Source organism: Tenrec ecaudatus, chromosome 4 (assembly GCF_050624435.1).
Source record: "Tenrec ecaudatus isolate mTenEca1 chromosome 4, mTenEca1.hap1, whole genome shotgun sequence".
Classification (NCBI taxonomy): domain Eukaryota; kingdom Metazoa; phylum Chordata; class Mammalia; order Afrosoricida; family Tenrecidae; genus Tenrec; species Tenrec ecaudatus.
The window spans coordinates 202,094,472-202,114,673 of record NC_134533.1 but is presented as its reverse complement, the minus strand read 5'-3'; the positions used below and the strand labels follow the sequence as shown (position 1 = coordinate 202,114,673).

Sequence of the window (20,202 nt, the reverse complement as noted above, 5' to 3'; positions counted from 1 at the left end):
TCCCCATTTCAGAGCCATGTGCAATGCTGGAGCTGAGGACAGGTCTCGCTGGAGGAGAAATCTGGAAAAGAGGCAATGGAACCCATCCCAGGCCCCATTTGCGTTGTTGTTGTTGGCTGAAAATTTTAATTGAGATGGTTATAGCTTCATATGCAGCAACTACACAAAAGTCAGAGCAATCTCTTCTACGCTTGACCTGGCTTCCCCTCATGGTAACTGTCTCGGTGCTCTAGCTGCCTTAACAGAAATACCACCAAGGAGGGCTTTAACAAGCACTTTTATTGTCTCGCAGTTCAGAAGTCCAAATTCAGGGTGCTGCATGTAGGGGGAGGCTTTCTGTCTGTGTCAGCTGTGGAAGGAAGGTCCTGGTCTCTTCTGAGCTTCTGCTCCTGGGCCAGCTTCCTGTGGCTTGGCCCGGGGCTTCTCTCTCTTCCTAGCTTAATCTCTCTTATGGAGCAAAAGACTGAGGAGACACACTCTACGCTAATATTGTCTCATCAACACAACAAAGAACACATTTCCAAATGGGATTCTAGCCACAGGAGTAGAGGTGAGGATTTCTGACATATATTTGGGAAGGACACAATTCAATCCATAACAGTAACATTTTACAAAACTCCACTAAACTATTACAACCGGGACACGAACACTGAGTAATTCCACCTATCTCATTCAGATTTCCCAAGCATGACTAATTCTCATCTGTATATGTACTAAGTTCTGTAAAACTTTATCACCCATGTGGGTACATGCATCCACCACCAAAGATACTAATATCACAAGAATTTCTATAACCACACTCACTTGTCCCACCCCCACCCGCACCCCATGCTCCTCCATCCTTCCCCAAGCCTCTAGTCCCTTCAACCACCAGTGTGTCCTCTTTTTCTAAAATTTTGTCTTTTAAAAAAATTAATGCAGTATGACACCTTTGGAAATTGACTTTTTCACTCCACATGATGTCCTGGAGATCCATTCAAGTTTTTGTGTGCATCACTAGTTCACTCATTCTTACTGCTGAGTAGGATCCCAAGGTATGTATGTACCGGTTTGCTTGATCATTCATCTATTAGAGGATATCTGGACTGATTCTAGTTTTTGACTGTTACAAATAAAGCTGCTATGAACACGTGTATAGAAATCTGGGGTCAAAAGAAGTTTTCATTTCTTTGGCATAAATACCCAGGAGGACAATTGCTGCATCATAGAGCAATCATACATTTGACTTTTTAAGAAATTACCAAACTTTTCCAGAAGGCCTGTACCATTTTATAGTGCTACTACCATATACGAGTGATCTGGTTTCTCCTTATGCTCAGCAGTATCCAGTACTGTCACCTTTTGTTGTTGTTGCCATTGTCATAGGTATGCAGTGCTCTTTCACTGCCGTCTCACTTTGTATTTCTCTAACAGTTAATAATGCTGGAAATCTTTTGTGTTGACCACTGTACAGCTTTTTCAGTGGAGTCTGTTGATGTTGTCTACCCACCTTTCTAGTCAGATTACTTGTTGCTGTACTGTTGTTTGGAGAGTGCTTTCCATACGCTGGATCCTAGCACTTGGTTAATGCCAAGTGTTTCCCAATGTCTTCTCATAGTCTATAGCTGGGCTCTCCATGCTTTGCACATGTGCTTTCACAGAGCAAACATCCGTCCTTTTGATGAGGTCTGAGTGATCATTTCTTTCATGGCACTTATTTATGGTGTCAAGTGAAAGACTGCTTGCCACGCTCTAGGTTCCGAAGATATTTCCCCCCTAAAAGGTCTATGGTTTTTTAGTCCCCACCCGGGCAGCTTGCTTTGTGAGAAATGAAACAAGTCTGATGTGCGTCCCACAAGGTCCCCATGTACATAGAGCTCTCATTTTGATTGGAGACTACCTTAGGCAAGAGGTCCCAAGAAGGGTGTGTGCTAAGGACACACACAATGGACTCCACCCTGGAGATTCTGGTCCAGGGGTTCAGTGTAGAGCACGTCCCCCTGCATTTGACCTGGAAGCCTACCATCAGCCAATGTTCATGAATCCAGCCCAGTCAATTCTGAACTCACCTGACAGAATGACCTCTAAAATCAGACTGCTGGGATATGTCGCAAGGGACGCCGAGTAGCTGGAGAGACCAGACACAAAAGGAAAAGAATGGTCTTGGGAGAGATCCTGCCATGTCGCGAGGTTTTCTTCTGCCTGGGGATGAACCAAAGGCAAGGCCCCGAGACAGACACCTTCTGCCCCAGTGCAGGAACCCAACAGCAGTCGCTGATCAGTTGTCAATAACAGATACGGCTCTCGCAGGCTGGAGTTACAGAAGTGAGTACAAAAGACAGCCCGCCACCTCTGCCCCTGAGGAGCTTATGATGTATAGTGTGTGTGGAGGGGCACCTGATGACAAGCACACCGTGACAATCCTGTACGGTACAACCTAGAGAGCCAGAGCGCTGCCACTTTGTTTTCCTGGGTCTCGTGGTTGTTTTTTCGCTTTGGACAGAGTTCAGTCTTACCACTGGGCCATCTCTTGTCTTAGCGGAAAATACTGCATTTTCCTTTTCTAACCAGTTTCTACTTTACACAGGTTCTGCCTCTTGCAGGGTTTACTGAAGTCTGTTACAAGGATTGTTGGCGTACTGCTCAAGGAAGGTGGTCTTCCGAGAGGCAGCAGGGAGAGTTGTGTGGCCAGCTGGAGGGAGAGTCACAAAAGAAGCCGGCAGCATAGTGTTTGAGGAGAGGCCAGTGTGGCTGGGGGGCCAGAGGGATCTGTGTCATGTGAGTCACATGGGCCACCATGATGTGTTTGGCTTTTACAAGATGAGCAAACTTTGTGGATTTTCAGCCAAGAAGAGTTGTGGCGGGATCTATATATTAAAAGAACTATGGGTAAGAAGACAATAAGCTATACACGGAGTAAGCTTGGAGCGGGGGTACTAGACAAAAAGCTCTTGCTATGATTAAGGCTTGGACCCAGGGAAGCACTGGTGGTGCAGTGAGAAAGGGCCTCATCTGGGTACATTTGGACAAAACTTTTCAAAAGGATGTCCTGGCACCCTGTGAGGTTTGGGAGAAGAGCATCAAGGGGTAGGAAATTCAAAGAGCTTGATGGGATCGAGCTGCCACGCTGGAGTTGCATATGGAGTGGATTCGGGGGCATGATCGATGATACAGAGCTCAGTCACGTTTGGAGATATCCAGGGCACATCTACACGGAAATGGAAACAACCCAGTTGGCTGTTGAGTCTGGAGTTCAGGAGATCTGTACACACATTACCATCGAGTTGATTCCGACTCATAGAGACCCTATACGGCACAGCAGAACTTCCCCTGTGGGTTTCCAAGGCTAGAAATCTTTATGGAAGAAGAAAGCCTCATCTTTCTCCCTTGGAGAATTCAGTTGGTGAGTTCAAACTCCCAGTGACCTCAGGGGTAGCAGCCCAAAGCTTAATCCCCTACACCAGCCAGGGCTCCTGAGGTCTGGGCTAAAAACCGACATCTCGGTCTAAAGGTGGTATTTAAGGCCAAGAGCTTGGGTGTGCTGATTGGGGTGGGGTGGGAGCAGTGTGGCCAGAGGAGGCGACAGGACTGAATCCCAAGTCCTGGGGAAGTCAGGAATTAAAGGCTCACCATGAAACTTGAACCATTGCCCACTCCTGGCAAGTAGTCTTGAAAGATGCCTCAGCTTCTCCATGGTCAGGGGCTTGAGGGGCATCTACTTCAGGGCAAGTCCCAGGATGAGGTTTCCCAGGAGGAGGTGTTGCCCTTCCAGGGTATTAGAGGGTTAGTAGTTCGAGTGGTAGCTCACAAGGAGATAACACCTCACTCCTCCTAGAATGGTAATGATTGAATTCAACAGCAGAAAGCAGCAGGTGTGGACAAGGCCGTAGAGAAACAGGAACCCACGCACGTCGCTGGTGAGAGTAAAATGATGTAGCCACCGTGGAAACATTTGGTGGTTCCTTAGAAAGTGGAGCACAGCACTATCATATGATCCAGCAATCCCAAGCCTAGACATATCCCCGAAGTGAAGGCAGAAACACAAGCAGGAAGCTGGACACCAATGTTCACTGCAGCACTTTGACAACAGTCAAGAGGTGGAGACCACCCAAATGTCCGTCAGCAGATGAATGGATCAACAAAATGTGGTGTAGGCACCCAATGGAACCTGTCACACAGAGAAATGACGTTGTGATGCGTGCCATTGCACGGGTGAACCTTGAAAACATGATGCTAAGTGAAACAAGTCAGTTGAACGTATGGTTCTCTCTCACCTCCCCTTGTCAATCACACTAGAATATTTGGGGAAAGAATAGTAATAAAGGTAGCAGAACAGACCCAATGTAAGGCCATTAAATTTTACATCTGGAAGTTGTACTGGCAAATATTGAGTGCGCGCAGGTAGTCTCAATGTATGACGTATTCCAGTTTCCATGACTGCACCTGGGATCTGCTCGGTTTTGTTTGACATCTTATCAGTATTATAGAATATATACAACATTGCAGCATGTGATTTGCCATTTCTTTCTCCGATGTCATGAACATAACTCCAAAGGATTGGATTTTAAAGATATTGATAATAAAAGGGAATTGCAATGAGAACCTTTTTTTTTTTCCTTTAACGAGGTATTCAGTTTAACGTCAGAACTTACGATGGAGTTGTTGGAATGGAACTACATCATAAATCAGGGACTGCTTCCTGTACATTTCCAGTGTTTCAAAAACAGAACGACGGGTGCTAACTGGCAGCATCCCTCCATCCTGGGCCCTGTGGTGAGAGTGGGAGGCAGGTGAGCATCTGTTGTACCATTCACCGCCTTTCTCACTGTCTTTCAAGGAGCCAGCGCAGCAACACTTCTTCTCCAAGCACGACAATCGTACTTGCTTCGACAAAGTAAGTGCCAGAGGGAGGAAGAGGGGAGACAGACCTCCAAGTCCAGGGTGAAGGAAAGACAGAGCAGGAGATAGGGTGGGGAGGCTGAGGGTGGGGGGCGGCTCCTTATACAGGCGAAGGGGGACCTGTCCTGTCTTCCCAACAAAGTCCCTCCTCTCCATTTGGAGAAGCAGCCCATTCTCCAAATGGAGGCCCTTCCACTTTGGTTCTGCTGTCAGTTTGCCCGGGTCCACTGACTTCCGAGGGCCTCACTCTAGAATGGAAGGCAAGGTTGGGGAGACCGCCAGGAGGCCAGGGTTCAGACCAGGGAGGTCAGGCAGACTTGGGTTCAGGTGGGGCTCAAAAAGATGCCTGGTACCAAGACTGTGGGCCAAGGGCCTATGCCTTTGGGGAGGGCCCCTACTGCCTGCTGCAGGGCATCGGGAGACGAAAAGACCTGGAGCGCCTGTGGCAGCGACACAGCTTCCTGCAATGGGCACCCTGTGAGCTGGAGTTGCACCAGCAGCAGCCCCTTGAATCTTCCTACCAGGCTGCTTTTCGATCAGGCCCAGGATTGGAGAGCCTCCCCCAGCGCCTCGTCCACTTTGTGCAGGTCCGGCCTGCCCATGCCAGCACCACCTACCAGCAGAACTTTTGCCAGACAGCCCGGGGCAGCCACAGTAACACCAACAAGATAGGACACAAAGCACAGGTCACCACCTCACTGCCTGACCTCCTGGGGCCCTCAAGGCCCAAGATGCTGCAGCACTACCTTCATGCTGGGGTCTCTGAATGTCTAAACTGGTCCAGATCATTAAACAAGAATGGTTGACCCAGCGACCCAGCCGTGCTTGCAGCTCAAGAGCTAGACAAGGCCCTGCGCCCAGCTCCGAGGGGGCCTATCTGCTGAGCAGGGGGCGTTGCCTTGGGAGTCCTGCCGCTGAACAAGAGGGAGTGAAGCCTACAGGACACTGAGGGCTCAGGAGGGTGGGTGCCAGGGTCCCAAATGCTCCTTCATTTCTGCAGTATCCCTGGTGCGAGCCCCTTCACCTCAGAGCTGCTGAAGGGAGAGAAGTGACAGAGGCCCTGTGGGTGAGCAGTCGAGGCTGGAGGGAGAGGCCAGTGCCCGGAGCTCCTCCAGGAGTCTGCGGCCCTCAGAGTCTGGTGGGTGTCCACACACCCCTAGAGAGAGGACTCCCCCACAATTGGGGGAGACTATACCCTGCTTGTTCCTGAACAGGGAAGCTAGTCCCAAAGCCCTGACCCCTGCCACAGCCCCCACTGAAGCCCCTATGGAGGCAGGAGGAGGCTTCCGGGTTATGCTAGACTACTTGGACCTAGAGGTCGTTATGACCTTGGCTTGTGGTGGGTCTTAAGTTTCTTTCTCAGTCCTTCCCTGATTATCCTGTGAGTGGCCCCTCACACCTAGGACAGTGGGTAAGGGCTGTCCTCTCCCATCACCAAGGAAGAAGCTGGGACCTACACGGCGCTGAGACACGAGATGGTAGTAGAGGCCAGATCCAAGAAGCTCCTCCTGAACTCTCATCTCTGGGAGACATGAGGCCCCAAAAGGAGGGTCAGGGACTGTGGGGCAGCATGGGAGTCCATACCAGGGACCACACACCAGATCTTAGCAGCACTTTTACTTCTACATCCAGGCTCCCCAGGACCTCACAACAGCCCTGTGAGGTAGGTAGGACAGGAAAGGTTCAGCGTCCCCATTTCCAGATGTGGCTGCTGAGGCACAAAGAGGTGAAATGACTTGCCTAAAGTCACAAAGCCAGCAGTGGCCCTCTGGTGGTTCCTCCATCTTCCTTTCCCTTCCCTCTGTGTCCCCCACACTCTCTGAACGCTTCTAGGTCTACAGGGACCCTCAGGCCAGGCTGGCAGCTGGCAGTTTTCCGTTACAGACATCAAGGTAAGCCTGGTCAACTCCAGGTAGGCCTTGACCCTTCAGGGCATGAGGCCAGCTGGACAGAGGGTAGGTAGGCTCAAGGGCAAGGGTGTAGCTAGGCATTGTGTGATTGAATGGTGGCAGACGTGGGTGTGAACATATGTGTTGTGAACTAAAGAGACAGGTGCCCTCACTCCCTGAGGCATACCTCCCTCATCCCACAGAGCCATAGGGAATTTCCTCAGCAGCAAAACGGGGCAGCAGACATCTGCCTGCCTCTGGCACTCAGCTGCCCCAGCAGAAAGGTCCCCATAAGGCCTTCAGACACCCTCACGAAGGCACAGTGCCTCCACAGCTTGGCTAGGGCCCTGGGCCACACCCCCGATAACAAACAGTCGAGGCCCTGTCTGCAGGCTGGAGCAGGAGCAGCGGGCAGTGGGCATGGTGGGCAGTGCCTCCCAGCGACGCCGTGCAAGGCTGAAGCCCTCTACGGAGCCCAGAGGGCACGGCTGGTTTCCTGTGGGGAGGAGACAGCAAGCTGTAGGAGTTCAAGGCCTTGGTTCCCCCAGCCCAGAGGATGGTCCCATAGGCATCACTGGGAGACTGGAGTCTCAATGTCTTACTCCTTCATTGCCCCACTTGTCATACTTCCATCTGTTCAGGCCATTCTGTCCCAATCTCACTGCCATCGAGTGGATGCTAGACTACTTGGACCTCCAACTCACAGCAACGCCATAGGACAGGGTAGAACTGCCCCTGTGGGTTTCCAAGACTAACTGTTTTCGGGAGTAGAAAGCCTCATCTTTCTCCTGTGGAGTGGCTGGTGGTTTCGAACTACTGACCAACTGTGCCACCAGGGCTCCTTTATATTGCTATGAGGGGGCTTCAAAAAGTACCCGGAGAAACCCCATTGTCTTTTAATTCCATTTTCCCACGTATTTGGCCCATGTGGCTGTGCAGTCAGCTCACAGGTCTGCTCCTTCCTCCTAGGCTGTCAGTCAAGCTGCCTCCCAGATATGGGCAGCTAGCCAAGTCCGGACCCTGGAGGGGCTGGAGAAAACCAAGAGGTGGTGCCCAAGGAAGGGATCACCCTTTCCCGCCCTGGGGACTCCCTTCTAAGCAATTCCCCAAGAGACTCACCAAGGCCCCCAATAGCCACGATGTGACCCCCGAGGGAGCCAACCACAAAGTCGGCCCTCTTCTCTCTCATGCGCAGGCTGCGGGGCAGCTTGGTCCAGGACCCTGCAGGAGATGGGAGGTCAGAAGTGGCCCCCAAGGCCCGTACCCCTCCATCCCACAGAGAGTAGGAGGACACTACCCAGGCCAGCCACTGCTCACCGTGCTCCAAATCAAAAACTTCCACGGTGTTGACAAAATGTGGCCTCGAGTAGAAATTGTGGGGGCCTGGTTGCTGCAGGCCCCCCAAACTAAAGACACTGCCTTCAGCCATGGCACAGCCAGCAAAAGCCCGGCGGCTGGGCAGGCTCGGGTGCCGGGTCCAAGTGCGGGCCTCCACATCAAAGGCCTCCAAAGCAGTCACTGGGAGCTTGCCTTGACGACCCCCTGTCAAAGAAAGTGGGGCACCTGGGAGAGGGCAGGGCAGGGGGCCTGGAGGGCTCCTCTGACACCCTCCCTTGCCTCCCCTCTGAGCTGAGCACACACCAGAGCACGGAGCATTCACCTCACAGACTCTCCGACAGCCAAGCAGAGATCAGGGCCTCAGAGCAGGGCAGGCTCAGGTCAATGACATGTCTCTCATCCTGTCATCCCAGACTGAACCTGATCCCTGCCCCAGCCCACTCATGTGGACCAGCACTTCTGGGCGCTGAAGCCCCTACCCACAGCCCCCAGGCCCTTACCCAGGACATAGATCTTGCTCCCGTGCAGGAAGGTGGAGGCCCCGTAGCAGGGTGTGGGCATGGAAGGCAGAGAAAGCCAGCAGTCCCGGCGGGGCTCATACACTCGGACCTGGGCCTGGGGGGCCGTGTCAGGACCCATTCCCCCCAGAGCATATACCAAACCATCTGCATAGAAAAGAGGGGTCAGACTATACACCAGGCCTGGCCAGTGCATCCCCACTCCGTGACAGCTTCCCAGGTCAGGCCAGGGACCTCTAGCATCCCTCCCTGGCAGCTCTGCTCAGCTTCTGTTGTGGGGGTTGGGAGAGCTGGGTTTCTTGCTCTAGCCCCTCCAAGTGAGGCGCAGGAAGCAGCTGATCTAATTATAATCTGGCTCCGTTTCCCTGGAGACACTATGGCAACAAAGCCTGGCATCCAAGCAGGGCTGGCCTGGACCTGTGGTCAGACCTGGAGGCCATAAGGTGGTGGGGGGGGGCTCCTTGTGGGGGAAGGGAGCAGTTTAAGTGAGGGAAGGGGACATACTAAGGCCTGAGGAGAAGGCTCTGGGATGAATGGGGGTCAGCGGAGAGGAGAGGGTCGGGCAGACACCTACAGAGTAGGGAAAACGCTGGTCACAAACCACGTGCCCAGGGAGCCACCTCTGTCCCATGTCTGCACTAACGCAGTTCCTGCCCGGTGTTTGGGCCCTCAGGTTCAGCTGGGGACACTTCCAGGAGCTTCCACTACACCTATCCCCATGCTAGCTTGGCTTTAAAGGTCCGTGTGTGTGTGTGTGTGTGTGTGTGTGTGTGTGTGTGTGTAGTTTGAGCCCTTGCTGGGCCCAGATCCCTTCCCCCTCTCCTGGTTATTTATAATTCCCTTAGTCTCTTGAGGCCTCTTTTCATGGGGGTGAGGGGCAGCCTGGACTCCACCCACCCCTCAGAGCCACCTAAGGAAAGGCTGCTGTAGGCCCACTCAGAGTGGGGCTGGGAAGGGTATAGGAAGCAAGGCCATGCCCAAGGCACCCATGTCCAGGCAAAAGTTACAACTCTTGGTTACTCTTTGGGGGTGAAGAACCAAGTCAGGAGAGAATGGGGAGTTCTGGGATACCTCAAAGGTCTTCCCTGGGAGTCTGGCCCAAGTGTACCTACCCTTAGGTCCCTAGCCAGGGTCACTCACCTCTCTCCACAGTCGAAACCCCCATAGCTGCCTGAGGGAGGGTGGCCCGGCGCTCCCAGCGGCCCTCGTCAGCTAGGAAGGCTTCCACAGCAGCCACCGGGCTCTGGCCCTCATCCACACCACCCACCACTAGCACCTGCTTGCCAAGCACCACAGCAGCAGCGCCAGCCCGGGCAGTGGGCAAAGGTGCCAGGGCCAGCCAGGTGTGTGAAGCCATGTCCAGTGCCTCAGTGGTGTCCAGAGGCAGTCCAGCCCGGCCACAGCCCCCCAAAACCAGCAGGTGCCCATCTTGGTGCACCACAGTGCCATAAACCCGGCAAGTGGGCATGGGGGGGAACACCTGCCAAGCGAAGGCCCGGCCACCACCTGCAGCCATGGTGTTCACCACCCCTGGCAGGCCATGCTCTCTGGTCAGGCTGCAGGCCTCACAGGGGCACACACTGGGGCCTCATATTGCCCCTGCTAGGATGTCTGCCAAGGGGCTGTCTGGTCGATGCCGAGACCTGCCTTCACCTGGAGGAGAGAGAGGACACAGGGTCAGGGCTGCTGACCAGTCTCTCTGAGGATAGAGGAGCATCCTATACCTGGGAACAGGGCCGGTCCAAAATCCCTGGTGGTCCAGGCATGTCCGGACCCACCCCCAGCTGGCATCACACCACTGGACCTGCCTGGACTGCCTCCATATCTCCAGGCAGGTAGGTTCTCCTCCTATGGAGGGGTGGAGGGGAAGCCCCCTCCCTGGCCCCTGGCCCCTCTGAGGAGCTCCTGAACCAAGTCTGGGTGGAGGAGGGGGGTAGGGTAACCAGACAGGCAGGTGACTGGGACCCAGACTCCCTATCCCAGTCACTTCCCTGTCCTCACAACAAGCCTTAGCAGGCCCTGCCAGAGAGAATGTTACAGGGCACTCTCCCTTCCTTCCCACTGGCTTTCAGAATTCCCTGGGGCAACCTGGGATCCAATCATTGGGGTCCCCCCCTCCCAAACTGCCTGGAGCAAGATAGCTGTGTATCCATTGCAGCAATCCTAGGTGTTTGAGCCTAGGGAACTGGGTGTCAGGGTCCCACACACACCAGGGCCCCTCCCCAGAGGCCAGGATGCCTGGTGTCCAGAAACACAGAACTCTAAGGTAGGTCTCAGCAGGAGGAATGGGCAGCTAGACTCCTGGGTCCCCATGGCAGAACCTTAAGTTTCCCATCCTCCTCTTTCCAGCCCAGATCCGCTTCTGGGACCCACCCCTAGCTACAGGGGGGTGATCCCAAACTTCCACCCTGCTCTAGGTGGGGGGGCGGGTCCGGGCAAGTGCCTCTGCGCCTCCCATCCCTAACTTCCCCGTTGGTACTCCCGGGGTACTCACCGCTCCCTACTGCTCAGGCGCACCCGCGGCGTGGGGCCCGTCGTGCCTGCTCCGCTGGCGCCGCTGCCACCGCCGGTTTGGGCTCCGGCTGGGGCTGAGGCCGGACTCCGGCTGGGCTCCGCACGGGGCGGTACTGCACCGGCCCGGGCCCGCCCCCCCCCCCCGCTCCCCGTCCCCCTCCAAACTCGGGGAAACCGGCTTCTCCCCTCCCCCGGCCTTAACCCTACGCGCGCTGCGGTCTGCGCCGGGCGCGCAGACCCACAGCCATGCGCAAACGGATGGATGACAGACGGGAGGACAGGTGGACACTGGGCCTGCCCAGGATTTAGGTCGCCCGAAACTCGGGCGTGGGGAGAAATGAGGCAGCGGGGAGCATCACGACACGTGCGTGGCGGGGCCTGAGCAGCGCCCGCCGCAGGCGGGGTCCGCCGGCCGAACCTGGGGGCTCACTAGCCCGCGCCCGCCCACCGCTGGGGAGTCCCGAGGAGCCGAATGGCGGGCTTCGTGGTGGAGCCCTCTGCAGGCTGCTCGGGGCGTGGCCTGGCCCTAGTGGGGACCGCCAGTGGGACACCCCCCACCAGCAGTGGGACAGCAGGCCGTGTGGCTTCAGCCACTGTAATTCTTCCACAGGCCCGGGCAAGAGAAGGGAAGAATAAGAGAGTGGAGAGAAGGGGTTTATGGGTTGGAGACGCAGAAGGCCTGCGCAGCCAGAAGTGGTGAACCCTGAGCTTGTGGAGGCAGATGGAAGGAAAGCAGGGAATCTCCCTGGCAAGACAGGCTGGCTTCATCCACTGTTGCTCCTTGATTATCCATCTTCAGATTCCTAAGCCTATCTTTAGCCAGCCCTGGGGCAGCCAAGAAGGAGCAAGATGAGGTGGCAAGGGCCTGCCCCCCTCAGATCTGGACCCTCGCCCTGCCAATCCTGTGAGGATTCAGAGTATCTCTGCCCTGTCTGAGACCTGGCGGTATAGGCCGGTGGCCACTTGTGAGAAGTCCTCTAAGCTGTCTGTGTCACTGCCGTGTCCTCCTGTTAGCTAGGAGTACATGCAGCTCATGTGAACGGCGATGCCAGGAAGTAGCAGCAGAGGAGAGACAAGGTGACAGGGAAAGTCGCCAGTCCAGCAAATGGCCACTGTAGGCCACTGAGGCCAATTTCTACTGAGGGCCCCGGGAGCCAGCATAGGCCAGGAGCCTTGCAATACAAGCACCCATCTGTCGATCTGTCCACCACCCATCTCTCAGCCTGTCATGCAGATGCCTTGCAGTAAAAGCAAGGTCCACTACCCATCTGTCAGTGTGTCAGCAGTAGTGGCGAGCACGTTGCTGGGAAGCCACAGCTGTGCTTCTCAGCGTTTTAAATGCCAGCAGGGTCACACCATGGTGGGCAGGTTTTAGTGGCACTCCCAGACTAAGATAGGGGAACGGCCTGAAAATGAGCCAACGAAAGCCTTGCCAGCAGGGTTACCCAGCATGCTTTGAATTCCTCATGGGGAAAGATGGGTCACACCGGGGATCATCCCAATGGGCAAAGTGGGGCACCCATGAGGACACACAAACCCAAACCTGCTACTATGGAGCCAGTTTTGACTCCCAGTGACCCGGTAGAGTTTCCAAGACTGTCCATCTTTGCCGAGCATGTCCCGCGAAGCTGCTGATGGCTTTAAACTGCAGACCTTGCTATTAGCGGCCCCACGCCTAATGCACAGCGCCACTAGGACTCCTTCCATGTGGACGAGTGAGGCCCTGGTGAGCCTGGCACTCCAGCTTCAGCTGTGCACTGGGAGATGCCGGTGGTTGTGAAGATGGTGCAAAGGTAGGAGGAAAACGTCGCTGTGTTTGTTATATGGAAGACCCAACTCCACAGCAACTGACAGCAAGAGCAAGGGTAGTACTGCTTCTCAAGTTCCCATCAGTCATGCGCTGAGAGCTCTCTTGGGCTGCCCTTTTCTGTCCTGCCTGACTTCTAGCTGGACCGAAGTGTGGGCCGAGCCTCCCAGTGACAGCACCTCTAGGTAGACACTCCGAGGCTGGCAGTTGGAGTGGAGGGCCTGCACAGGAATGTAATGCTGAAGTCAGTTACAGGCTGCACAGACTGGCTCAAAGGCTTCTCTCACCCCCACACCCACTCCCAGGATGGGGTTCAGTCATCCTGACTCAGTCCTCATTTGGGACGGGGGCATCTCCCTCCATGGAGTTCTCACACCACTCAGCAGACCCTTCACATTTCTCACCGTGGCCTTTCCATGCTCCCTTCCCTTTTGACAGCTCTGAACCCCAGTTCCTCCCATAAACCCCTGCCCCATTGAACTCTTACCTCTCAGGCCCCACTACCTTGTTGGCTGCCACCCCAATGCCAAAGTCACCATAGAATACCAGGAAGCTAAAACTAGGGGACTCTGTGGTCCTGGTCCCTACTGAAATCTTTTTAAAATGATTTGTAACTTTGTACTATGAATCAAGTGAAGTTGTACAGAGTAAATCGGTGTACCATTCGACAGGTCATACTCACTTTGTTTCATGTCATTGATTGCAATTTCCACAACATAACATCACTCATGCCATTTCTTCCTGTTTCCCTTCTCCTTCCTCCTTTCCACCTCCTGGACTTTGTCCTTGGGCACACGGGGTCCTTCTTGATCTCCAATGATTGATTATTCTCAGGAGAGGCTACAAACTACTGCCACTGAATTGGTTCAGACTCGTCACAACCTTACATAGAGTTTTTGAGACTATCAGTAATGGGAGCAGATAGTCGAATCTTTCTCCTATGAAACAACTCGTGTGTTTGAACCACTGATCATGTGGATAGCAGCCAACACTTACTCCACAATACCACAAAAGGCTCCTTGTTCACCTTGTAGACTTGCCTATTGTTTGGCTGAAAATTGAACCACAAGGGTGAGTTCAACCCCAGGCCTGCAGGGTAATTGAGGGCCATAATTCAGGGGTTCCACCTACCTTTATCCAACCAATAAGCCTAGTCTTTCTTTCTTTCTTTCTTTCTTTTTCACATTCAGCTGAACTCTTGCTGGCATCTTCAAAGTTTCACCCTGTGCCCTCAGCTTTCTCTGGCCACAGGTCCTGCCTCTCCCTGGGGTCTTTTGCAGGAGTTGCATTCTCCTTCTCCCCAGGGAGTCGCTTGTCACCACTCCTCCCTGACTTTTTTCCTGGCACCAAGACTCCCTCCTGGGGTGATGGAGCTCGGGTTGATGACTTCTCCACTCACAGGTAGATCTCCCGCAGGTCTCAGTTCTGGTGGATGCGGGTCCAAGGCACATCCCTCAGGACCATAGAAGCTGTGCTTGAGAGGTTGAGCTTCATCCTGAGGGCACAAGGGGCCATCTCAGTACAAGAACAACCTAGGGAGTTAGATGACTAGAGAGAGTTCTAGCTAGCTTTAGCGCCTCTCTTCCCTGCCACACTCATAAAGATGATGTTGAACTGCTGTAAAGACTGGGAGAACTCGGGCCTGTGGAAGTATCAAAACCCGCCCTCCCTCTTTGGGGAAGACTGCCCTGGTACAGGGTTTCGCATTCCCATCCATCCATCTCTTCCATCTGGGAAGCATGTTTTCTTCCTGCTGGTCCTGCATTTCCCGTCTGTTACACTGCATATTCTGATTGTTGGCGTACATGGGAGCTATTTGGCTTTTTTTGTTTGTCTAGTATTCAGACATTACTCATATTGGCTCTAATATTTTTTCTAATTATGATGCTTTTTAGCTATATTACCTACACATAGTTTTGTCTGTCCCTTGCCCCCACCGTGTTTATACTTCTTTTGCTTTAGTGCACAGACTAGCCATTTCAGAACAAGGTGAAGATATTCTGGTGGATTCTACTTTATTCCTGCCTCCAAGTCTTTTTGTCCATTCACTCAACCCTTAATTTTAAATTCCGTAATCACCCTTGGAGCGCCGACTGTGTGCCAGGTACTCTGAGCACTGACTGGGGAACAGCAGTGAATGAGGCTGGCACAATGCCATGGCCATGAAATTGACATTCTAGAGAAGGCAGGAAACCAAAGACAACATCCACATCCAATCACAATGGGGTTCTTCACCCCAGCTTCTGTTTTTAACATACGTATAGAACAAAATAGTTACTGTCATCATCCTTTAGCGTACACGTCTGTGACATTAATTCCACTCACCATGTTGCACAACCATCACTGTTTTCCATTTCCAAATGTCTCTCATCATCCTAAGCAGAAACTCAGTTAAGAACCCCTCAAGCAAGAACGTTCCATTTGTTCCGTCTCTCAGCCCCTGGGAACTCCACATAAACTTTTGTCCCGTGCCTTAGTCTACTCCATATGATTCCTAGAGCAGGACGAGACAATTCTTATCCTGTTCTGTCCCCTTATTTCACTGAGTACACATTCAAGGTTTCCCCACATAATGGAGTACATCAGAACTTTATTTCTCTGATGGCTGAGTAATATTTCATTTTATGGGTACACTGCATTTTGTTTGCCCGGTCATCTGTTGAAGGACACTTGGGTTGCTTTCACCCCTTGGGTCTTGGGTGATGAATGCTGTAGTTGGCATTGGTGTGCATGTGTCTTTTTGAATATCCGCTTTCAAGTGTTGGGGGCATACTGGATCCCTAGGAGTGGAATGGAGGGGTCCTGGGGGTAGGTGTATGCCTAGCTTTCAAGTCTCAAGGGCATATTGTATCCCTAGGAGTGGAATGGAGGGGTCCTGGGGGTAATTGTATGCTTATCTTTCTTTCTTTTTTTATGCTTATCTTTCTGAGGAAGAGCCAAAATACTTTGAGAGGTCAACACTTAGACACTGAATGGAGATAGGATTGAGACAAAGACCAGTGGGGTTAAGAGTGGCTTTATTGTACAAATGTGCTTGACACAATGGATGGATGTATGGAATGTGATAAGAATTGTATGAGCCCCCAATAAAATGATTTAAAAAAAAAAAGAGCGGCTTTATTAGGGTAGGGAAATAGCTCCCTGGAGGGAAGGAGAGTAGAGAAAGGGACAGGAGTATCTTGAGCTCCTAGGTGGTTCCAAGAGACCCAATGAATTAGGTCAGGGAAATCACCTGGGGCAGTGGGATATTTGTAGGCTCTGGGTCAGGGAAATATGCAAATGAGGTAAAGAGAGTGCTGGTGCTTGTGCCAATAAGGAGAAGGGAGGCTCCTTACTGATGTGCAGCTGCAGTCTGAGTCCTTCACAGACCACCTTCTTGGAAAGTGGGGAAAGAGGCTGGACAGTCCAGCTCTGGCCTTGAGAGGAGGGCGGGGGGCGGGAGGGGTATGTGGACCCTGCCCAGAGAGATAAGCTCCTTGGAATGCTGGAGGCAGGGACTGCAAAGTCCAGCAGATCACAGTCTTTTTTAGAGGCCATGGTAAGGGGCTGCATGGTCCGGACCCTGCCCAAACACTTTCCCCATCTGCTGCGCCATTCATACCAGCTCTGGAGCATTCCCATCTCTCCCCATGCTCATCAACGTTTGTGGGGTTCTGGGTTTCAGGTCAGAGCTGTCATAGTGGATGTGAAGTGATACCTCATGGTGGTCTTGATTTTAATTTCTCTAATAGTTAAAGGAGCGCTGGTGGCACACCAGTTAAGTGCTCATTTGCCAACCAGGAAATAGAGACATGACGATCTATTTCCATACAGATGACAGCTTAAGAATCCCTGTGGGACAGTTCTCCTTCACTTCAGGGTCAGGATCAACTCCATGACATATGGGAACAGCCATCACTAATGGTCTCCGGCACCTTTTCACATCCTTGTTGGCCATTTCTTTGATGGAGTGTTTGCTTAAGTCCTTTGCTCATTTGTTGATGGGTTTATCTTTTTGTTGTTGAGCTGAGTTCTTTATATAGTCTGAATAGTAAGCCTTTATCATATATATAAGAGTCTTGAATGTTTTCTACTGGTTGTACAAGTTGTCTCTCCATTTTCTTAATGAATTATTTTCATGCACAAGTTTTTGACTTTGAAGAAACGTTTGAGGTCTATTTTGTGTTTTGTTGTTCATGTTTTTGGTGTTATATCTAAAAATTCATTGCCAAACACTAGGTTTATAGGATTATCCCTATGGGGGGGTTCCCCCCAAGAGTTTTATAGTTTTCAGTCTTATATTTAGATCATAAGCTCCCAAAATTATTTGACTTACTACTTCCATTTCAGAAAAAAAATTACTCAATGCCCTGCCCCAGGCAATGAAAATATTTTGTATTATAGCCTCCCATCCCGGAGAAAGGGTAGGTATCTGCTTTTGCAGCCCCCCCTGGGTTGCTCTACTAAGGTGGCCTCATTGGCCACTTTGGGAAACACTAGTTGGGATCCTTGACCCATTTTGAGTTAATTCTGTAGTATGAGGCAGGGGCCCCACTTCATTCTTCTGCATTTGGATAGCCAGCTTTCCCTGCACTATTTATTAAAGATACAATTCTCTCCCTACTAAGTAGAGTTAGTACCCTTGTTGAAAACCCTTTGACCATAGATGTGTGAATGGATCCCTGATGGCTTAGTCATTCATTACACACTGGGTATAATCTACAAGGTCCTAAGTTTGAAACTACCAGCTGCTTCATGAGAGAAAGACCAAGCTTTCCACTCCTATAAACAGTTACAGTCTCAGAAACTCAGAGGGGGCAGTTCTACCCTTTTCTATAAGGTCACTATGAGTTGGCATCGATCGACTCAATGACAGTTTGTTTTTTTAATAGATGTACGCTTATTAGTGGACTCTCAATTCCATTCCATTGATTTCTATCCTTACACTATGTCTTAGGTGCAAAACTAATTATACACACACACCAAGGAGCCCTGTAAGTGAAGTGGGTTACACGTTGGACTGCAAAGTCAGCAGCTTGAACCCACTAAGCTGCTCCATGGAAGAAAGATGTGGTTTTCTGCTCCCATAAAAATTTATAGCTTCAAAAGCCCACAGGGGCAATTCTATTCTGTCCTATAGGTCTTCCATGAGTTTAAATTAACACAATGACAGTTGAATCACTGCCATTGAGTCAAATTCTACTTTTAGTGACCCTATAGGACAGAGCAGAGCCACTTCATAGGGTTTCCAAGGCTATAAACTCATTATTACCACATCTTCCTCCTGTGGAGTGGCTAGTAGACTTGAACTGCTGGCCTTTCAGGTAGCAGCCAAGTGCTTTATCCACTGTGCCACGAGGGCTCCATGAATGAGATTTAATTCTCTGTGTAATGGCTCACAGTGTGGAAGCTAGCAAATCCCAGCTCTGTGGATCGGCATCTGGCTGGAGGTTTCCCGTTTCACATAGTTGCAGGGGCTGATGTGTGCGATATTGGCAGGTCAGACGGCAGGCTCCGAATCAGAGTTCAATTGTATGATATGTAGATTAGGTGACAAGGAAAAATGTAATAAATAAAAGAATCAGAGGTCAGAGAATGATGTACAAAATGTAGTTTCAGGGCAAATTTTGTTGTAATATTGATATACATTGAATACAGGTCTCAAAGAAATGCCCTTTGCAGGTCATAAAATGGAGGATGATTACATCATTACATTACTGCCCAATCACCGAGGATAATGATGGCATAGCCAAGTTGACATATAATCTTGACCATTATATGACACTACCAAACTGTTCTAATTACTGTACCTTTATAGTACATTTTGAAGTATGAACGTGTGTTCTACTTTTCTATTATTTTTCAAGATTGCTTTGGGTATTTGAGACCCTTGGGGATTTGACCACCTCTTCAGGAAGCTGACCACCCATTGCCCCTTATCCATAACTCCCCTCCCCCTTAAATTCTGGAATTGGCACTGGCCAGGAGGTAAGCCTATTATTTACCATTAATGCAAAGAATATCATTGGAATTTTGATAGAGTAATGTGTTTATCACATTGGATCATAATGATATCTTAACAATAGTAAGTCTTTCCATTCATGAGCCTTTCTGTTTATTTTTTTTCTTTCATTTCTTTAAGCAATGTTTCATAATTTTCAGTGTACAGGTCTTTCACCTCCCTGACTAAATTTACTTGTATGTGTTTTATTCTTTTAGGTGCTACTATTACTCTAAATTTGTATCAAGTCCCCTCTGCCATCTGCTTTCTCCTTCCTTTTCAGTGAGCATTTTTGAGTTACAATTTGTAGTGAGAAGCAGGGGTCCAACCTGATTCTGTTAGATTTGGATATCAAGGAGTACCTTAACTGTGTGGGTCTAATGAGCCCCCTTTCCTACAGTAGTGTACACAGTCTTCCCAGGTGGTGTTAGCCTCCGGGTCAAGAAAGCTGTAATAAGGTTTTAGGCTGGAGCTAAAAATGCTTTGGGGAAAGCCATTCTTTCCCAGTCCAGGGACAGGGTTATGAACTCAGAAACTGGTCTTTGGACTCTGGCCAGTTGGCCAGTGCATCTCCAACAGACCTCTCCCACAGCAGGGTGGGTGCTAATAACTAGGAAGGGAAGGGTTGGGAGGAGGGGGCAAGTGCCCCACAGAGACTCTCGGATGCTAAATGAGGAACAAGGATTATGGTCTGGTATGGTCCCATGGCCTTCCCTACCAGTCCCATCTGATCCCATGTATGCCTGTAAGGTTAGCATGGCTCCTCACCTGAACTGCAGGTCAAATCAGACTTTGCCCTGATGTGTGTGCCTGGAGAGCTCCATCTTTGCCGTACTAGAAACCAGGAAGTGGAGAAGTCAGAGTGCTCTGCAGGAAGTTAACCACCTATGACCCCTTATCCTTGATTTTTTCCTCCCCTTAAATTCTGGAAGTGGCCCTGGCCAGGAGAACCTGCCCTTCCTGCCCTTCCAATCGCTGAACATGGGCATCACTAAAGGGAGTTCCTCATCAGGACACCCACCCCTGAGCAGATGCCATCTCTGTACAGGGGCATCCAGGGACATGAAAACAGAAACTATTTCTGTGAAGAGGCAGGGTCTGTTCTTCAAATGGTCCAACATTGCTGGCTTTGGAGAAACTGCGGATGGCAGTTGAGGCAAGGCTGGTCTGGTTGGGAAAGTGCACAGCTGACTCTCAATTACGGTTCAGAGGGTTCAGCCAGAGAGAGAGGGTAGCAATAAGGGTTGTCCTGTTTCTACTCACTGAGCCCTGGCCCTT

The 20,202-nt window shown here is 51.3% G+C and overlaps 2 protein-coding genes across 5 annotated transcripts; one reads left to right on the top strand and one right to left on the bottom strand.

Moving 5' to 3' along the window:
- Positions 1-840: 840 nt before the first annotated feature.
- KLHDC8B (kelch domain containing 8B) lies at positions 841-11,260 on the bottom strand. Of its 4 annotated transcripts, XM_075547358.1 has the most exons (7): positions 11,118-11,260; positions 9,764-10,276; positions 8,606-8,770; positions 8,085-8,309; positions 7,887-7,988; positions 4,632-4,747; positions 841-4,147 (listed from the first exon to the last, which is right to left on the bottom strand). In XM_075547358.1, the coding sequence occupies exons 2-6, from the start codon at positions 10,137-10,139 to the stop codon at positions 4,665-4,667; spliced, it is 951 nt and encodes a 316-aa protein (XP_075403473.1). In that variant the 5' UTR covers positions 10,140-10,276; positions 11,118-11,260; the 3' UTR covers positions 841-4,147; positions 4,632-4,664. The 4 variants fall into 4 exon arrangements, with proteins under 4 accessions (XP_075403473.1, XP_075403472.1, XP_075403470.1 ...); XM_075547357.1 differs by having other exon boundaries at positions 841-4,747; XM_075547355.1 differs by lacking the exons at positions 841-4,147; positions 4,632-4,747 and adding an exon at positions 6,481-7,263.
- Positions 5,132-5,684, top strand: CIMIP7 (ciliary microtubule inner protein 7). The gene is made up of 2 exons (XM_075545873.1): positions 5,132-5,143; positions 5,289-5,684. The coding sequence occupies exons 1-2, from the start codon at positions 5,132-5,134 to the stop codon at positions 5,682-5,684; spliced, it is 408 nt and encodes a 135-aa protein (XP_075401988.1).
- Positions 11,261-20,202: the final 8,942 nt, after the last annotated feature.